We start from the raw sequence: 14,771 nt of genomic DNA, 5'->3' as shown, positions 1-14,771 counted from the left end.
GGAAATGAGCAGTGTGTAATTTATAGCAAGTAATTTTTTATTTTTCACAAATTTTACATGTTGAACTATTACAATTCTGCTATATCTAAAGCAAACTCACAGCATCTGTGCATAGAGCTAAATTTCAAGAAACTGTTAGATGTGTCTCCATGATTAGCACATAGAGATTACAGAATAATCTGGCTTTGAAGGTAGATTGGCATGTCCCAGTAGAAGCTGTCAGAAGTAGGAAGGCAAATAAAGTATAAAGGTAGTGACCAGAGAATTAGTGACTAAATTTACCTTTTTTTTCCCTTTTTTTTTGTCTGATATCAATTTGTTTATCAGTAACACTGATATTTCTGATAATATTTTTAGTTTTGTAATAATGAGAGACTTTTGGATATTATTTTTCTGGATAAAGGAGTTAACATATCTCCTACAGTAATGCAAATAAGTAATAGGGCTTTTCTAAAAATTCTATTACATTTAGAAATAAAATAGAGACATTTTAGAAATGCCCTTATCTTTGTTCATTAATAAATCACTGAAAATAGCAGCTGTCTGCTCTGTTGCTTTTTGTCTCTGTTTTACTGCACTAATTCTATTTTCTCATTTCTTACATCTCAGTCACAGAAGAAAGGACAGCAGTCACAATTTTTGCAAAGCCGTAACTTAAAATGCATAGCCTTATGTGAAGGTAAGCTGAAAGCCCTTGTGAAGCTGTTTAGTCATGGCCACAGGATGCACAGATTACAGGGTGCAAATCAGTGGGAGCTTTAGTTGGTTGTTTAGGTAAGAAACTACTGGTGGATGTAGGAGTACCTGCTCAACAGCTGACCTTTATGCATCAGTGAGAACATATCCCCTCTTCAAATGGAACCTGTAGTAAATGCTGAATTGTCATGGGATATCATATACATGTAGTGGCTGATCATCTGGTCTGTGTTTCAAATGTGATCCTCCTCCTAAGCCATCAAGAAAACCAAAGTCATGTCCTTTATTTGAAGCACTGACTTCTTGCAAGCTCTTGACAAATGATTTAAACACATGAAAGCCAGGAAAAAACACCTTTCATGTAGAATTTCCAAATAATTTTTTACTGTTCAAACAAGTATATTGATCATCTGGCAACCAGTATGTTCTTGTTTGCTTCAGAAATTTTAGGAAGTTAAAATCTAATGCTTGAGTACAGTCACTCTTGAAAGAATTGGCTATTCTCTTAATAACTACTGAAACCTCAGCAGGTTTTGAGAACAAATTGTGACATTTGACTAAGAAGTGCGCCTGTGTTAGGAGCTAGTCTTAGAAATTATATTAACCCAATTTGCCCATAATTTGGAGCATTTGTTTGTTAAAAAGCGAAAATTAAGACAGAATGTGGAAAATGTATTATTTCAAAGTAGAATCTTTCAGCTGTACATAAGTAAGGATGTGTCATTCAACATGAAAATGCAATTTGAACTGTACAGAATACAGAAATTTAGTTCTAAAACTTCCACAAGGAACAAAACTTAATTACTTGGCCTTTAATGCCTGATTTTTTAAATGTAAATTACATCTTTCAAAAGGACTTTTTCATCTATGTTGTTCTTTCCTTGCACTTATTAATGGATTACAACTTTATAAGAGAGAATTTTAAATATTTGGTAAGATACATTTTGCAGCTTTCATATTCATTTCTTTGTGTAAGAAGGTGGTTTAAGGGATTATTATAAACTATTAATGAATAGTTTATGTAAAATCAGTTGCAAGAAACGTTTGTTAAAATTTGCAGTTCATGAAAGAAATAGTATCAAAATGAATATGCATGCAGTAATGTTAGTGTTAGAATAAAATAAACCAGGCCATTTCAGTGCCTGACAGCTGTCACCCAAGTCCAATCCTGACCAATTCAGAGCTGCCCAAACGTCATGGCATGTCATTAAAAGCATTGTTTAAATGCCTCTTAAACACTGACAGGTTGGGCACACCAACCAGTCTGTAGGAAGCCAGAGTTTGACCAGCTATTGTGGTTCAGCCCCAACCACCACCCAAGCCCCACGCTGCCACTCACTAACTTTCACCCATCAGGGCTGGGAAGAGAGTCCAAACAGTAGAAGCCCAAAAGCTCGTGGGTTGAAATAAAGACAGGTTAATAGGGAAAGCAAAAAACCTGCACGCAAGCAAAACAAAACCAGAAATTACTTCACTGCTTCCAACAGAGCTGTTCAGCCATCTTCAGGAGAGCCCAGTCCCATCACATGTAGGGGTTATTTAAGACCAACGCCATAAATCCCCTTTACTCCTTCTTTCCCTCACTTTATATGAGCATGATGCCACATCGTCTGGAATATCTCTTTGGTCAGTTTGTGTCATCTCTCCTGGCTGTGTCTCCTCCCAGCCTCCCATGAATCCCCAGCTTTATTGGAGCGTGGCAGTATGAGAATCAGAAAAGGCCTTGGCTGGCTCTGTGTGAGCAATAACAAAAACATGTCTATACTGTCAGCACTGTGTTCAGCAAGTCCAGACACTGTCCCCTGCCAGTCACTGGGAAGAGAATTAACTCTACCCCAGTCCAACCCAGCATGCCACCCTCTCAGTAAAGAAATGCTTTGAAATGTCCAGTCTAAACCTCCTCCAGCACAGCGTTGAATCGTTCCCACACATCCTGTCACTGAATACCAGGGAGAGGTGTTCAGCACCTCCCTGTGCCCTTCCCCTCCTCAGGAAGCTGCAGAGTGGTGAGGTTACCCCCTCATCCTCCTTTTCTCCAAACCAGACCAGCCAAATTCTTCCATTAGTCTCCTGGACATTCTTTCCAGCCCTCCCACCAGCTGTTTCCCTCCCCAGGATGCACGGAAGGACCTTCCTATCCTTCTCCACCTGCAGGGCCCAGCAGGCCCCAGGTGAGGCCACCCCAAGGCTGAGCCCAGGAGGACCATCCCCTCTCCGGGCTGTGCTCGGTGCTCTGGAATGGGGTTTGTTGAGATGGGGTTTGTCCTCGGGACTGCCTGGGCACTGCTGACCCACCCTGAGCCACTCCTCTCCCACTTCATCCCTGCACCTGGTGTTACTCCTTCCCAGGTGCAGAATCCACCTGGGACTTGACAAATTTCACCCCATTTATGATTGCTCAGTGCTCCAATCTATTTAGATCCCTCTGCAAAGGCTTCTTGTCCCTCAAGAGAATCCACAGCACCTCCCAGTCTGGATCATCAGCAAACCTGTTAGTGGTGCATCCAGATGGTGGATAAATACACAGAACTGGCCCTGGAATGGAACCCTGAGGAACAACCACTGGTGTGACCAGTCACCAACCAGATGTTGTCCCATCCACTACAGCCCTTTGGGTTCAGTCCCTTAGTCAGTTCTTCACCTACCACACCATGAACCTGCTCATCCCACAGCTCAAAAACTTGCCCAGAAGGATGCTCTTCAAATGCATTTAGATATCTTCAAATGTAGATTGACGTTATGGCTTCTAGTTAGTAATAAAAAGCTTTCTTTCCTGTGTTGTCCTCATTCTGCTGGTAAACAACCTATTGCCAAATACATCGATTTAGTTTTGGCAAGCTTTTTGAACCTCTTGAGTCGTAATTACTACTTGTTTTAAATATTTGGTAGTATTGCACAGCCCACATATAGCAGTTTTGGGCTTTGTCTTAAGCAACTTGGTTTTGGGTGAGCCATCACTAAACACAATTATCTGTTCCAAGTGCTGAGGGTCTCAGACCCTCTTTAACAGCCCTATAGCTTTTTAAATTCAGTTTTTAATAAATCCATTTTTAAGCTTTCATTCAATTTAGCAACTTGCTCCCATACATCAAACATCTGTATTTTTGGAAAAGTATATTTTAGAAACAAGAACCAAGTTCATCTCCCTTTTTGTACTAGCAGTCAAGTCAAAATCTACACTACAGCACAGACACATGGAGGAAAGCTACACATTCTCAGAAGACTATTTAAAATGTATAAAGGCCAAAATCTTTTAGAGCAGTGTTTTCCAGGCATGTTTTCATCACTATGAAATTTGTTCTTTCTCTGATAGTGATAACCTCACCTGATCTGCACAAACATGGGGAGATATGGGTAGTTCCCAACACGGATCATGTGTGTACAAGATTTTTCTTTGTGTGAGTACAAAGCTTCTCTTAACATTCAGCTTCATACTAGAGCTTTTTCTTATGTTCCCTCCAATATTTGTAATTAATGTAGATAAAAGACATTTCTTCCTAATTCTGTTGAGTAGTCCTTCATTTTTTATCTTTTACTGTACTTACTTGTGCTAGAAATGTATGGATAAGCTTGTGTCAAATGTTTAGTACATGTCTTTAATACAAATGGACAGAGAGTTCATGATTTTTCCTATTCAACAGCATTACTTCATGTTATATTAAGTCTGTCCACGTATTGTGAAGCATAATTTCTGTTTGGCTGTGTGTATTTAAGCTGAGGAATTCATTAAAGGCTCCCTGTGTCTGCTGTGAGCATTTGCCCCTTTCATCTAACGTTTGTCCCATTTGGGTCCTAGCAGTGACAATGGCAGCCTTACCGTCTCCCAATCTCCAGAGTTTAGGATGTGCATGTAAAGGTGCAGCACAGCAGAGCACTTCAGTAGAAACGTATGAACATATGGAACAAGCACTTAGAGAACAAGAGTTTTTTTATATTTTTATGCAGATTAATAAAACACTAATTTGATATTATTTTCTGAACCTTTTTTTTTTTTTTTTTTTTAGTTATGAAGATGGTCAAGTGGGTGATACAAGTATAAATACACAGGAACCAAACATTCATAAAGAGATTCTTCGAGTCATTGGCAATCAAACTGCTACTGGTTAAAAGGACCACTCTAATTTAATTGATGTGAAGCCTTCCTCAGTCTCAAAGCTGGATTTTGAACTGAAGAAAATGCAAAAAACTAATTTATTATTACTACACTAAGCAAATTAACCATTTGAATACTTACTGTTTTCTTACTTAGTATTTCGTATCTCATCAAAATACCTGAGATGGTATCAATTAGTAACTGTAGGGGTGCAAAGTCTATTATTATACAAAATTAATAATTAAACAGGCATTTGGGTTGCTCACAATAAACAGACATTATAAAGGATTTTTGTGCTGATATTTTTATACTAAACTTCAATTGGAAGTTTTAGTACTGTATACTGGTATTTTAAATTTAGAATGACTGAATTGCAAGTAAGAGAGAAGATTTTATAGCGGAGCACCTGTATTGTGCAGGATACTTTGCAATAAGTAAAATATTCTCATATTAAAACACAATAAAAAGTTGTCTGGAATATGTAAAATTGAAGAGATTGGCTACCTGCAGCTATCTTTAATTATTTTTATTTTACGCAAATGCCGTTAGTATTTAGACTCAAAGGTGAAAACAACAATGCATTTTTTATTTACTGGGTGCAACAAAGCAAAATGAATGTGATGGTATATGTTCAGCTTTCTTTATCTTTTCTGGAACACTGTCTCACCCATTATGCAGCTCAGTTGCATTTTTTAATTATACAAGCCTAGGAAACACCTGGAAAACCTAAAATTGTTAATTTTCTTTTTAGAATTTTCTTTTTTATATACTAGATTTTACAGTTTCATTAGATCAATGAAGGTTTTTTAATGTTTGCATCTTAACTTCAGTGAAATTGCTCTGTGATTAAATTTATCCACATATTTTAAAGTATGTGCTGAGTTAAGGCTTTTACATGGTTTAGTTGATTGTTGGTGCATCAGAAAATATATACAAATGCAAAATTCTACTGATTTTGTCTTGGTAAAATAGTTTTAATTAATTTCTAAGTGATAAGAAATCAATTTAAATATCTCTGTCTTTTAAATTAACTGCTGTTTTTTCCAACAGTAAGAGTAGGATGGCTACACAGATAGAGAAGGGTCCAGTCTCCAAGACAAAAAGCATACCCTGTGCCCTGATGAATGCCCTTGGCAGCCCTCATGGTGGCTATCCTGAAGCATCAATCACACTCTTGAATATGGAGAGCAGTTGAACTTACCCATCTGTGCAACTATTACAAGCCACCTCAGAAAGCAAAAATAGACTGAAACGTCTCTTATGTTACTTTCATAATAAAGATACTAAAGCACCAAATAACAGCACAACAGAGCACAGGTGTGTTTGTTTCTTTTAAACAGAACTGAATTAGGTCTGCTGTAATGGATTATTCCTTCTTTCTAGTTCATGCTACACTCCTGTATTACTTACTGCAGTTGAAGTGCCCTACAAGTTAATAATGGTATTGGCCTAGGAGCATATACTTGGATTTAGCATTCTACATTATTTAGCATACCTGTAGTTTAGCATTCTACAGTTATTTGCTTTAGTGTTAATTTTTTGGGTTCATATTCAGACTTATAAAGCAAATTCTACGTGTGCATATCCCCATTTTGCTGTTAGTTCTATTGACTTGCACCTTCATTTGGTGGACCTCTAAATTAGAGAAGCACTACTCTAATTGTTGTCTCTCATGTTGGGACACAGGTTAACTTCTTGAAACAGAGAGGTTTCCTGAAATTTGTCTATCTATATAAGGACTGCCACAGGTTGTGTGACTGCAAAAAGTCAACATTAATTCAGAAGTGGAGCTGAAACCATGGCATGGCCATCTCTCTGTAATGGTCCTGCGATATGTGTCTCAATCACTGTTTTGTCTAACAAAAGGAAACTCGGAAGCAAGTCCACAAAGATGTTCTATGCTTATTTGCTGGGCTGATAGTCCACCACTCTGGGATGCCTCTTCCAAAAAAAAAAAACCCAAAAAACAAACAGGAGAAAAGAGAGATTACCACGAGTGAACTGGAGGAGCCAAGTAAACAGTCATCTTCCCTGTTCCCTCAAGCTTATTGAGGGAAATGGGGTCTGAAATTAAACTCTTGAAGAAAGGAGTATGAATTGTAGCTTATGAATTGACCTCTGTTGGCATTGTGGGGTTGTGACACTGGTCATGCATGGTGCCATCGTAAGTACAACCCCAGGAGAAGGAAGAGAAAAATACATAGCTGCCAAATTTTAAGACTGCTCAGAGGTTTGTTTTAAATGGATGAGCCACAGTAAGGGATAGTGTGAGGGAAAGCAGGACTCCAAGTTGTATGGAGGCCTTGCTGTTGAGCCTGTCTCAGAGAGCATCGAGGTGACTAACTTAAGCGGGGAGAAGGATGGTGAGCAGTAGTAAAAGGTAGAATGTGACCCGCACAGGGGTTACAAACCAGTGGAAGAGGGCAAAACCTTTCAGGGTGAAAAGTAGTTCTGAAGGGGTAAGATGGCATTAGCAGCTCGGGTCCCACATGGTGCATGGCAGGAAAAGGGACTGGCAGAACCAAGCTGCAGCATGGGGATTCACAGCTCATGGCAGTGTGGGGCTGCACCATTCCCAGGGCAAGAGGGCCACTTGAAAAGTTATTGCTAGGCTACAGTGCAGAGACACAAGCCTGTTATCACACATAAACTGCAATTGAACTAGAAAAAAATTCTTTGACTAGTAACTCAGTCACATTTTTCTTTAGCCAGTATATAAATGAGAAATTTCCAATGCTTTGTATTACTTGCAGGTAAATTTGAATCTTTTAACAACAGATCATTTAACAGATCATTTAGCAAAGTATTAGTTCTCATTGTTTTCAAAAGATGAGGGGAAGGAGGAATGTTCATTTGGCATCTGTTACTCATATGGGAAATGTCAAAGCTGAAACAAAGACTTTTGTCACCAAAAACTGAAATGAAAGAGCCTAAGGATAAGATTTTTTTTTGAAGGATTTGTCCTTTATGTATTTTTGCAAAGGTGGAAGTTGCCATGTTGCCAAACACTTGCAAATAACTTAAATTAACATGGATTCCAAGGGATGAAAAATAAAAATCCTAGGGTCATTTGACCAAGACCCTGTGTTATGCGCAAAGCCCTTGCATTTTCCTTCCTTGATTGTCATGCACACATATTAGTGATGGACCAATCATTGTAACTGCTGCTGTAAAAGATTCAGGCTTTCCAAAGATGGTTTTTAATCAAAACAAGTAGAGCCCCAGGCTCTGCTATCTCTGTTGGTAGAAATTCCCATGAAGTCATTGCTGTTGCCATACGCAGTATGGAGCAACCAAGGGAGTTATTGGTAAATAACTTTCTTTTTGCTATGTCCTACAACAAAATGCAAGCCCTCCTCCTGGTGGAAAGGTTTGACAAAAATTTGCATTAGTGTTTAATGTTGCATCCTAATTATGAATTGCTCTATTTATACTGCTGAGTATCTTAAACATTGTGAAAGGAATCCAGAAAGATGCTTTTGAATCTTCTTTGAGATTCAGGCAAGTATTTAGCATTCAAGGTCTAAAGTAAGCAATTTGAGCTATCTTGTGTGATACAAATCAACATGGCCCTGTTTTCTTCAACAGTGCTACACTGTTTTGATAACCTGAATCTTTAGCTTCCTATTACTTACCATAAAGTGACCAGGTTGTGTAATATTTTGGTTAATGTTTTACAGGAGCTAGTCAATGACACTGGAATTTTTAGGCTTGAATTTTTTTCCGTACAGCCCTTGAAAAAACCCTTAATGAAGCTGAATGATTTTAACATAATAGCTGTTGATACTAAAAATGCATCTTATGAATTATGCTAAGATTTTTCCTTTGTTAATACAAATATAAAGTCACTCAAGATTAAGACTTCATGCATAGATATATTAAACTTTGCTTACAAATCACTTGCTACTGTGAAAACAATTAGCATAATTCCTACAAGGATAAATGAAAAGTAGAAAAAAAAGCCAAAAGGGAACAACTGAATTATGAGATTTGTGGTTTAGAAGGACCAAACCCTTAGCAAATGCAAAAGTAGTATCTAGTTACTTAAGAATTATACTAATTTAGACAGATTTTTTTCTTGGCTCTGGGAAATGAAAATGGGATATAAGAATATGAGCCATGACTCACCATGCAGCCTCTGCTGGCAGTGCTGCTGCAGCTGGAATGGTCCTGGCCACCCTTTCACTTCTCTCGTGTGGCACACAGCATCCGATGGTGTTTTATTTGCAAAATTCAGGTGTTAATTTGGTGTCTGTGCAATTTCTTCATTACAAACACCACCTCAAGGTGATGGATGAGTCTGTTGAGTAAACCGAGCAAGGTCTGTTGCTTGTAGAGCAGTTCTGTGAAGCACCTGAGGTTGTTCAGAAAGGATCTTGAGTCCAGTCAGATGAATTTATTCCTTAAATAAATTCCACTCAGGAGTGGAGTGACACATGCTTCAGAAGGGGATAAATAAAAGGGGATAAATAAAAGGGGATAAATTAAAACGGGAAAGTTTGCTCCAAGCAGAGCGTCATTCTGTGTGCACTGTTCTGTGTGAAATGCACAAGGATGTCGCCAGGAGTTTGGATTTCCCGATCTGTGTTTGGAAGCAGGTCTGAAAGCACTGACCTCCTCTGTCTGTCCTGGCATGTCAGTGTTGTACTCCTGCTCACCTGCTGCAGCAACAGCCACTGACAAGAGCCGAAGGAATAAGACAGCTTGAACTGCTGTTCCATTGCATTTTGATTGCATGCTCCTGCTAAGTTTCAGTCACAGAATAGCTACAATGTAAATTACTGCCCATTACACTTTACGTGGGGATTTTGTGTATGTACTAGGCATAAGGCTTTTGTAAAGGGAAAAAAAAATTAGTTTTTAGATGAACCTATCTACTGTGTTAAAAACCTGTTGAGAAGATTGCATTAATCATTTATCAAAAAGTCAGTAAAAATATTCCTTATACATAGACATTTGATTTAATGTTCTAAAAATAATTTTTGAACTTACCCAGTATGTATTGTATCTTTGAACTTTAACAAACAGACCCTCCTTTATATAAACATAAAATATGCCAATGTTTCTTTTTAACTCCCTAGCCTTTTTTCTCCAGATAAATTTATTAAATTCTGTGCACAAAATCATACTGCAGCCTGCTATTTAGCCTATGGTGCCTTAGAGTTACTCAAATATTTAACAAAATGGAGATAATGTAAATACTGCCAGAAGATCACTAAGGCCAAATATTTTCTCTATTCACTTTTTACTGCACTTGCTTTCTATTGCTATTTAAGCCTCTTTTATTCAGCTTTGTACCAGCTATAGCATTGTAGCCAATGTAAATGTTTACCTTCAATAAATCAGAATTTGTTCAACAAGCACTGGGCATTTGGGCACTATTTTGAGAACTCTGTTCAAAGTTAAAACAGCCATCTAAGAATTAAACTGCATCTGAAGCAGTTTCTTGACTTTTGCTAATCTCAGTGACATCTAAAAGTTATGCCATGCTTTTACACATGTTTTTGAAGTAAATTTTTTTTGCAGTGATCTTTTTTAAAAACACTTAGATGGACAGTAAAACCAGCTTTTCTTGCTGTGTGTATCTGAATGGGTTACCCAACTATAATAAAAGCATTATTTTGCATGTACAGTATCATAAAATGCATAAAGATGTCTCAAGATGCTTTTTATAATTGCTTTTAAATAAGTTCTCTTTTTTTGTAGAGCTGTTTTTGTCATGAAAACACAGCAGATATATGACAAACCGTGTCATACTTTAATGTGGCTGTGTTTAAAGTATAAATACACATCTGCAACTCATAAAATATGCAGACGTTCGTGGGACTGGTTATTAATTCAGTGAGTGTACTGTTTTTTTCACTGCCTGTGAGCTCATTTTAATTATATGGGTGGATGTAGCTTGCAACTTTTGAAAGTTTTACCTTTTGTTTGTTAAATTCATTATTTTTTGATTGCAGATTGCAGAGTCAAAGTGGTACTTACTATTATTTTGGCTGCTGTGAAGTGTATTGCACAAATATGACTGTCAGAGAGACAAAAAGATACATCATTGCTACTCTAAATGACTGATAATTTGCCTTTCATTTAAGTGTAGAGGCTAGAGCTTGATTTCTGTAATGGAAGAGATATTCCAAATTTTGGAGGTCTTGAATTTGGAAGCAGTGACTTCCAAACTCACAAAAGAGCTGAGTCAGTGGGGAAGTCTCAGACCTCTCTAGAATTGGTACCCACAGAGAGCAGGAGGGTCAGAATTTATATTTGCTTTGGTTTAACTTACTTCATTTCCAAGTAGCTACATCACATGTTCTCTCAATATGTACCAATATTAAGTTTTCTGCTGAGAAGGTCTTTGGTACACTGTATTCACCTGTTGAAAGGTTCCATGCGGGACCCAAGAGATTCGCAATCCAAACAGTAATTGGCAGCAGTAAAAAAATTATTGCAATGAATAAGAGCTACTTTCAAGTGCACACATTGTATTTTTAACAGGTGGAATAGCAGAGTATCTTCTAAGAAAATATCACCATTGCAAAAATGGATATACTTTTTTTACTAAGATGTGTTTACACACTTGACCAACTTCTCATTTTTGAAATTGGTGTGCAGTGAAGATTGAAATAAGTAATTTTGCACAGAGGTCACAGCCTTGGCCCCCTCCAAGAGGGATTTGTCCTCCTGAAATACTGTAAGGTAACTTAAATATAGCTGCATCAAATGAATGAAGCCAGTAGTAGCTGAGGGCTGCAACTTTTCGGTGCCCCAGCTCTCAGCACAGTGCAAACACTTTAAGAGAAGGAAACTTAAGGAATGGAGCAAAGGGCTCAGTGCCTTGCAAAAACCTAGTGTCAAAACAGATGAAAAAAAAGGAACAGCACTTGGGGAAAAGTATTAAATTGGCATTTTTGTTAGACAGCATTGTTGATCCCTCAGGCTGAGCAAACATTTTCCATTCACAGTTAAGGGAGAGAAGTATAATTCAACACACAGAATGTGAAGACTCTGAACAGGGCATAAGACCCTTCTAGCATCAGCATTGTTTGTAGCAAACCCATATCAAGGCGTCAGCTATTGGATTCCAGCCAGTTCCAGAAAACTGGCATTTTGCAAGATGCTGAAGCTGTGGGAATTACACTAGCAGCAGGAACAGTGACTGCTGCAGAAGCAAGAACAGCACAAGTCTCCAGGGATTGTGTCTGCAACAAAATACAGGAACTCCTGGTGTATGGTTTGCTCAACAAAAGCCAGAGCTTATCATCAGCAAAGCAATTCTAATTCATAACTTTTAAGGAGAAAGCTTTCCATTGTTTAGGAGAAATGAAAAGGTAAAAAAAGAGTAGTTTTATTCAACCTGCTGTCCTGTAGCTGGATAGTTTAGTCTAGTAGCAAGTCTGGGGCATGTCCCATTGTACTTGCACGTAGCAGGTTTACTTACAGCACTAGTTAGGAACTTTCTTAGAGATCTCAGGCAGAAGGAGGAATATCTCAATTAGCTGACAGTTCCTTGGAGCCAGTCTCATATTTTATACCTATTCTAATGGAGTCTGTACAGGTAATATATTCCAGAAAGGGAATAGGTGGCTGATACTGTCCTTGCTGTCCTTTCAAGTCTGATCAGACTGTTCTTCCCGTGAGCTGCTGAAAAAACAATTTTGCTGATTGTTTAAAAAAAATCCTTAATCTCTCCTGATCTTTCCATCTCTCCTAGACAATAGCTTGGAGTTTGGGTGTGTTTCTCTTCATAAACATCTACCAAAGTTTATTCAGTGTAAAGAGCTTCAAAGATGAGTGAAATCAGAGGCTAAACTAATTGGAATAGGTATAAATGTAATTTGAATGTATGTAGGTGAAAATGTGTAAGTATATATTTAAAAATTTGCATATATTTATAGGAACATAAGTTGAAACAGAACTTTTGACTTAAAACTAAAGATCACACTATCACTGTTTACAACACTTCTGACAAATGGTGTATTACAAACTGGTTTTAACTATCCTAATGAGATATGTGTTGGTAGATCTGACTCGCTGACATTTTGTCAAAGACATGTTTTGCTAGAGGCCTTTAAATTTTTGCCTGTGGGGGTTACAGTCACTCTTCCTCTGTGTGCATTATCACATAGCTGGTATGTTGTGCTTCATTCAGTATTCCATATATTTGAAATTGTATTATGCCACTCTTTGGCTTTTTATTGTCCTTGATTTCATGCTTGCCATTCTAATCAATAGTACATGAGTATCAGAAATCTCAAGATCTTCTAGCACCAGTCTCATTTCAGATTCCTGCTGATACTTTATGCTTTGGAACTTGGCAGCTTTTTTTTTTTCAGTTGCATGTCTCCTTTTTATGTCCTGGTTACAAAGGTTTTTGGGTGATTGCTAAATACCTTGCTAAAACTGAGAGGTGGCACTTCTGTCTCTCTGAAAGTTGATTTATATTTTTGTTAAGATCTCTCCTTTTTTTAAGTCTCCAGTGGTCTTTTACACTACCAAAAAGTTACAAAACAAATTAGAGGACTTGTTGGGGAGTTGATTTTACTGTTTGTTATGTTGTTCAATCACTTCATATTCTGTATATCTGTGCTAATGTGAGCTGAATTTTTGATTAATTGAAGATCTCTTTCCTGTTACTCATACTGCTCACAGAGTTAGCCTTTAGAAAAGCATCAGGTCTGAGCATTAAAGTACAAACTGAGTATATTTCAGTTAAAATGCAAAAATATGCAATGACACGAAAAGTAAAAAAAGTATTGAAATTACAGTCCATCAATACAAAAAGCATGTGTACAAACTACTAACTTACACATGAAAACAAGAAAGTGTGGCCAGATAGGTGTGCCAAAAAGGATGCTGTTAAAAGCTAAAGAGTTTTATAAATACTATTTCCTGTCATTTTCTTTCATCTAAGCAAATTTGGCAGCGTAAGTTCAAAATACTCCCTACCTTTGTATTTATGGCTCTGTCTTTAAACAGAGTTTAAATTTAACTGCTGGTCTTTCCTTCACAGATTGTTCTTTTCCCATCTTTTTATGAGGAAAGGTTCAATTACTTTAAAGAGTGTTATTGATCTCCTAAGAGAATCTGCTTGAACAATTTTCATAGATTTTTTTGAAATAGTTATTTTCATTAATAAACTACCATAGGCATTTGCTTCCTTTCCATGGAGATTTTTTTAATGTTTGTAAACCTCGAGTCTTGAGTTTTTACTTGAACAAATCTTTTCTTAAGGGGATTGAAAGACTTAATGGTGTGTGCATGAGACTTATTATGAAAATTTTACTTTTGTCCTTGTAAGTGGTGTCTCAGTGGCCTGGGCAGCAGATTCTTGGTGTAGTACAATTTATGAATTGGTCCCAATGAGGACTGATCTTGATTTTGGCTTTTAGGGTATCATTGATCCATTAGATAAAGCTAAAAATTCTTACTATTTGTATCAAATTCTGTTGTCTGTAAATTATGTTACTTTGTGTAAACTGTTTCTTTACATTATCTGCTCTGTGAATCTCTATTCATATCTGTTCCTGCCAACTCTACTATGCATGAATGCCAAGAAAGAAACAAAGTTAAAATAAAGATGTGGTTCATGGTCCCTGCTGACTGGAAATTTTGTGGGGGTTCATGTAGGGTAAAATAGCACAAGAGGTCACTGTAGAAGTTTTTTGAGTTGAACTGTTGCCTTTCATGCGCGTCAACATTCTTGAACCTATTCATTTTTCATGTATAGGCACAGCCATCTGGTCAGTTTATTTGTCTGGATCAAGATCTTTGCTCAAAGCGACAAAGGTATTCCTCGGTGGAAGGTTACATTTCATTGGGCACTATTGTGCTTGCTTTTTACTTTGTACAGTTTCCTGTGACAAAAGCAAATGCAAAATGGATGAAGGGTACTATTATTTTGATTTGTAGCATTATTCCTACAGCATAAGTAAAAGGGATTCCACAGCATTCAGGCCTCTACATACACTTCAGAATTCACAATAAT

The 14,771-nt window shown here is 37.4% G+C and overlaps 1 protein-coding gene across 2 annotated transcripts in view; it reads left to right on the top strand.

Annotated features, from left to right (window-relative positions):
• Positions 1-14,378, top strand: part of PARP8 (poly(ADP-ribose) polymerase family member 8) — a 120,662-nt gene extending 106,284 nt beyond the window's left edge. For both annotated transcript variants that reach the window (XM_021553888.2, XM_021553889.2), the window contains 3 exons: positions 610-679; positions 4,010-4,094; positions 4,701-14,378. In XM_021553888.2, the coding sequence (XP_021409563.1) occupies positions 610-679; positions 4,010-4,094; positions 4,701-4,803 (258 nt within the window). In that variant the 3' untranslated portion in view covers positions 4,804-14,378. The remainder of the gene's footprint in view (positions 1-609; positions 680-4,009; positions 4,095-4,700) is intronic.
• The last annotated feature ends 393 nt before the right edge of the window (positions 14,379-14,771 follow it).

Source organism: Lonchura striata, chromosome Z (assembly GCF_046129695.1).
Source record: "Lonchura striata isolate bLonStr1 chromosome Z, bLonStr1.mat, whole genome shotgun sequence".
In the NCBI taxonomy this organism is placed as follows: Eukaryota; Metazoa; Chordata; class Aves; order Passeriformes; family Estrildidae; genus Lonchura; species Lonchura striata.
Note: the sequence above shows the minus strand (reverse complement) of the source record. Positions and strands in the feature narration are given on the sequence as shown.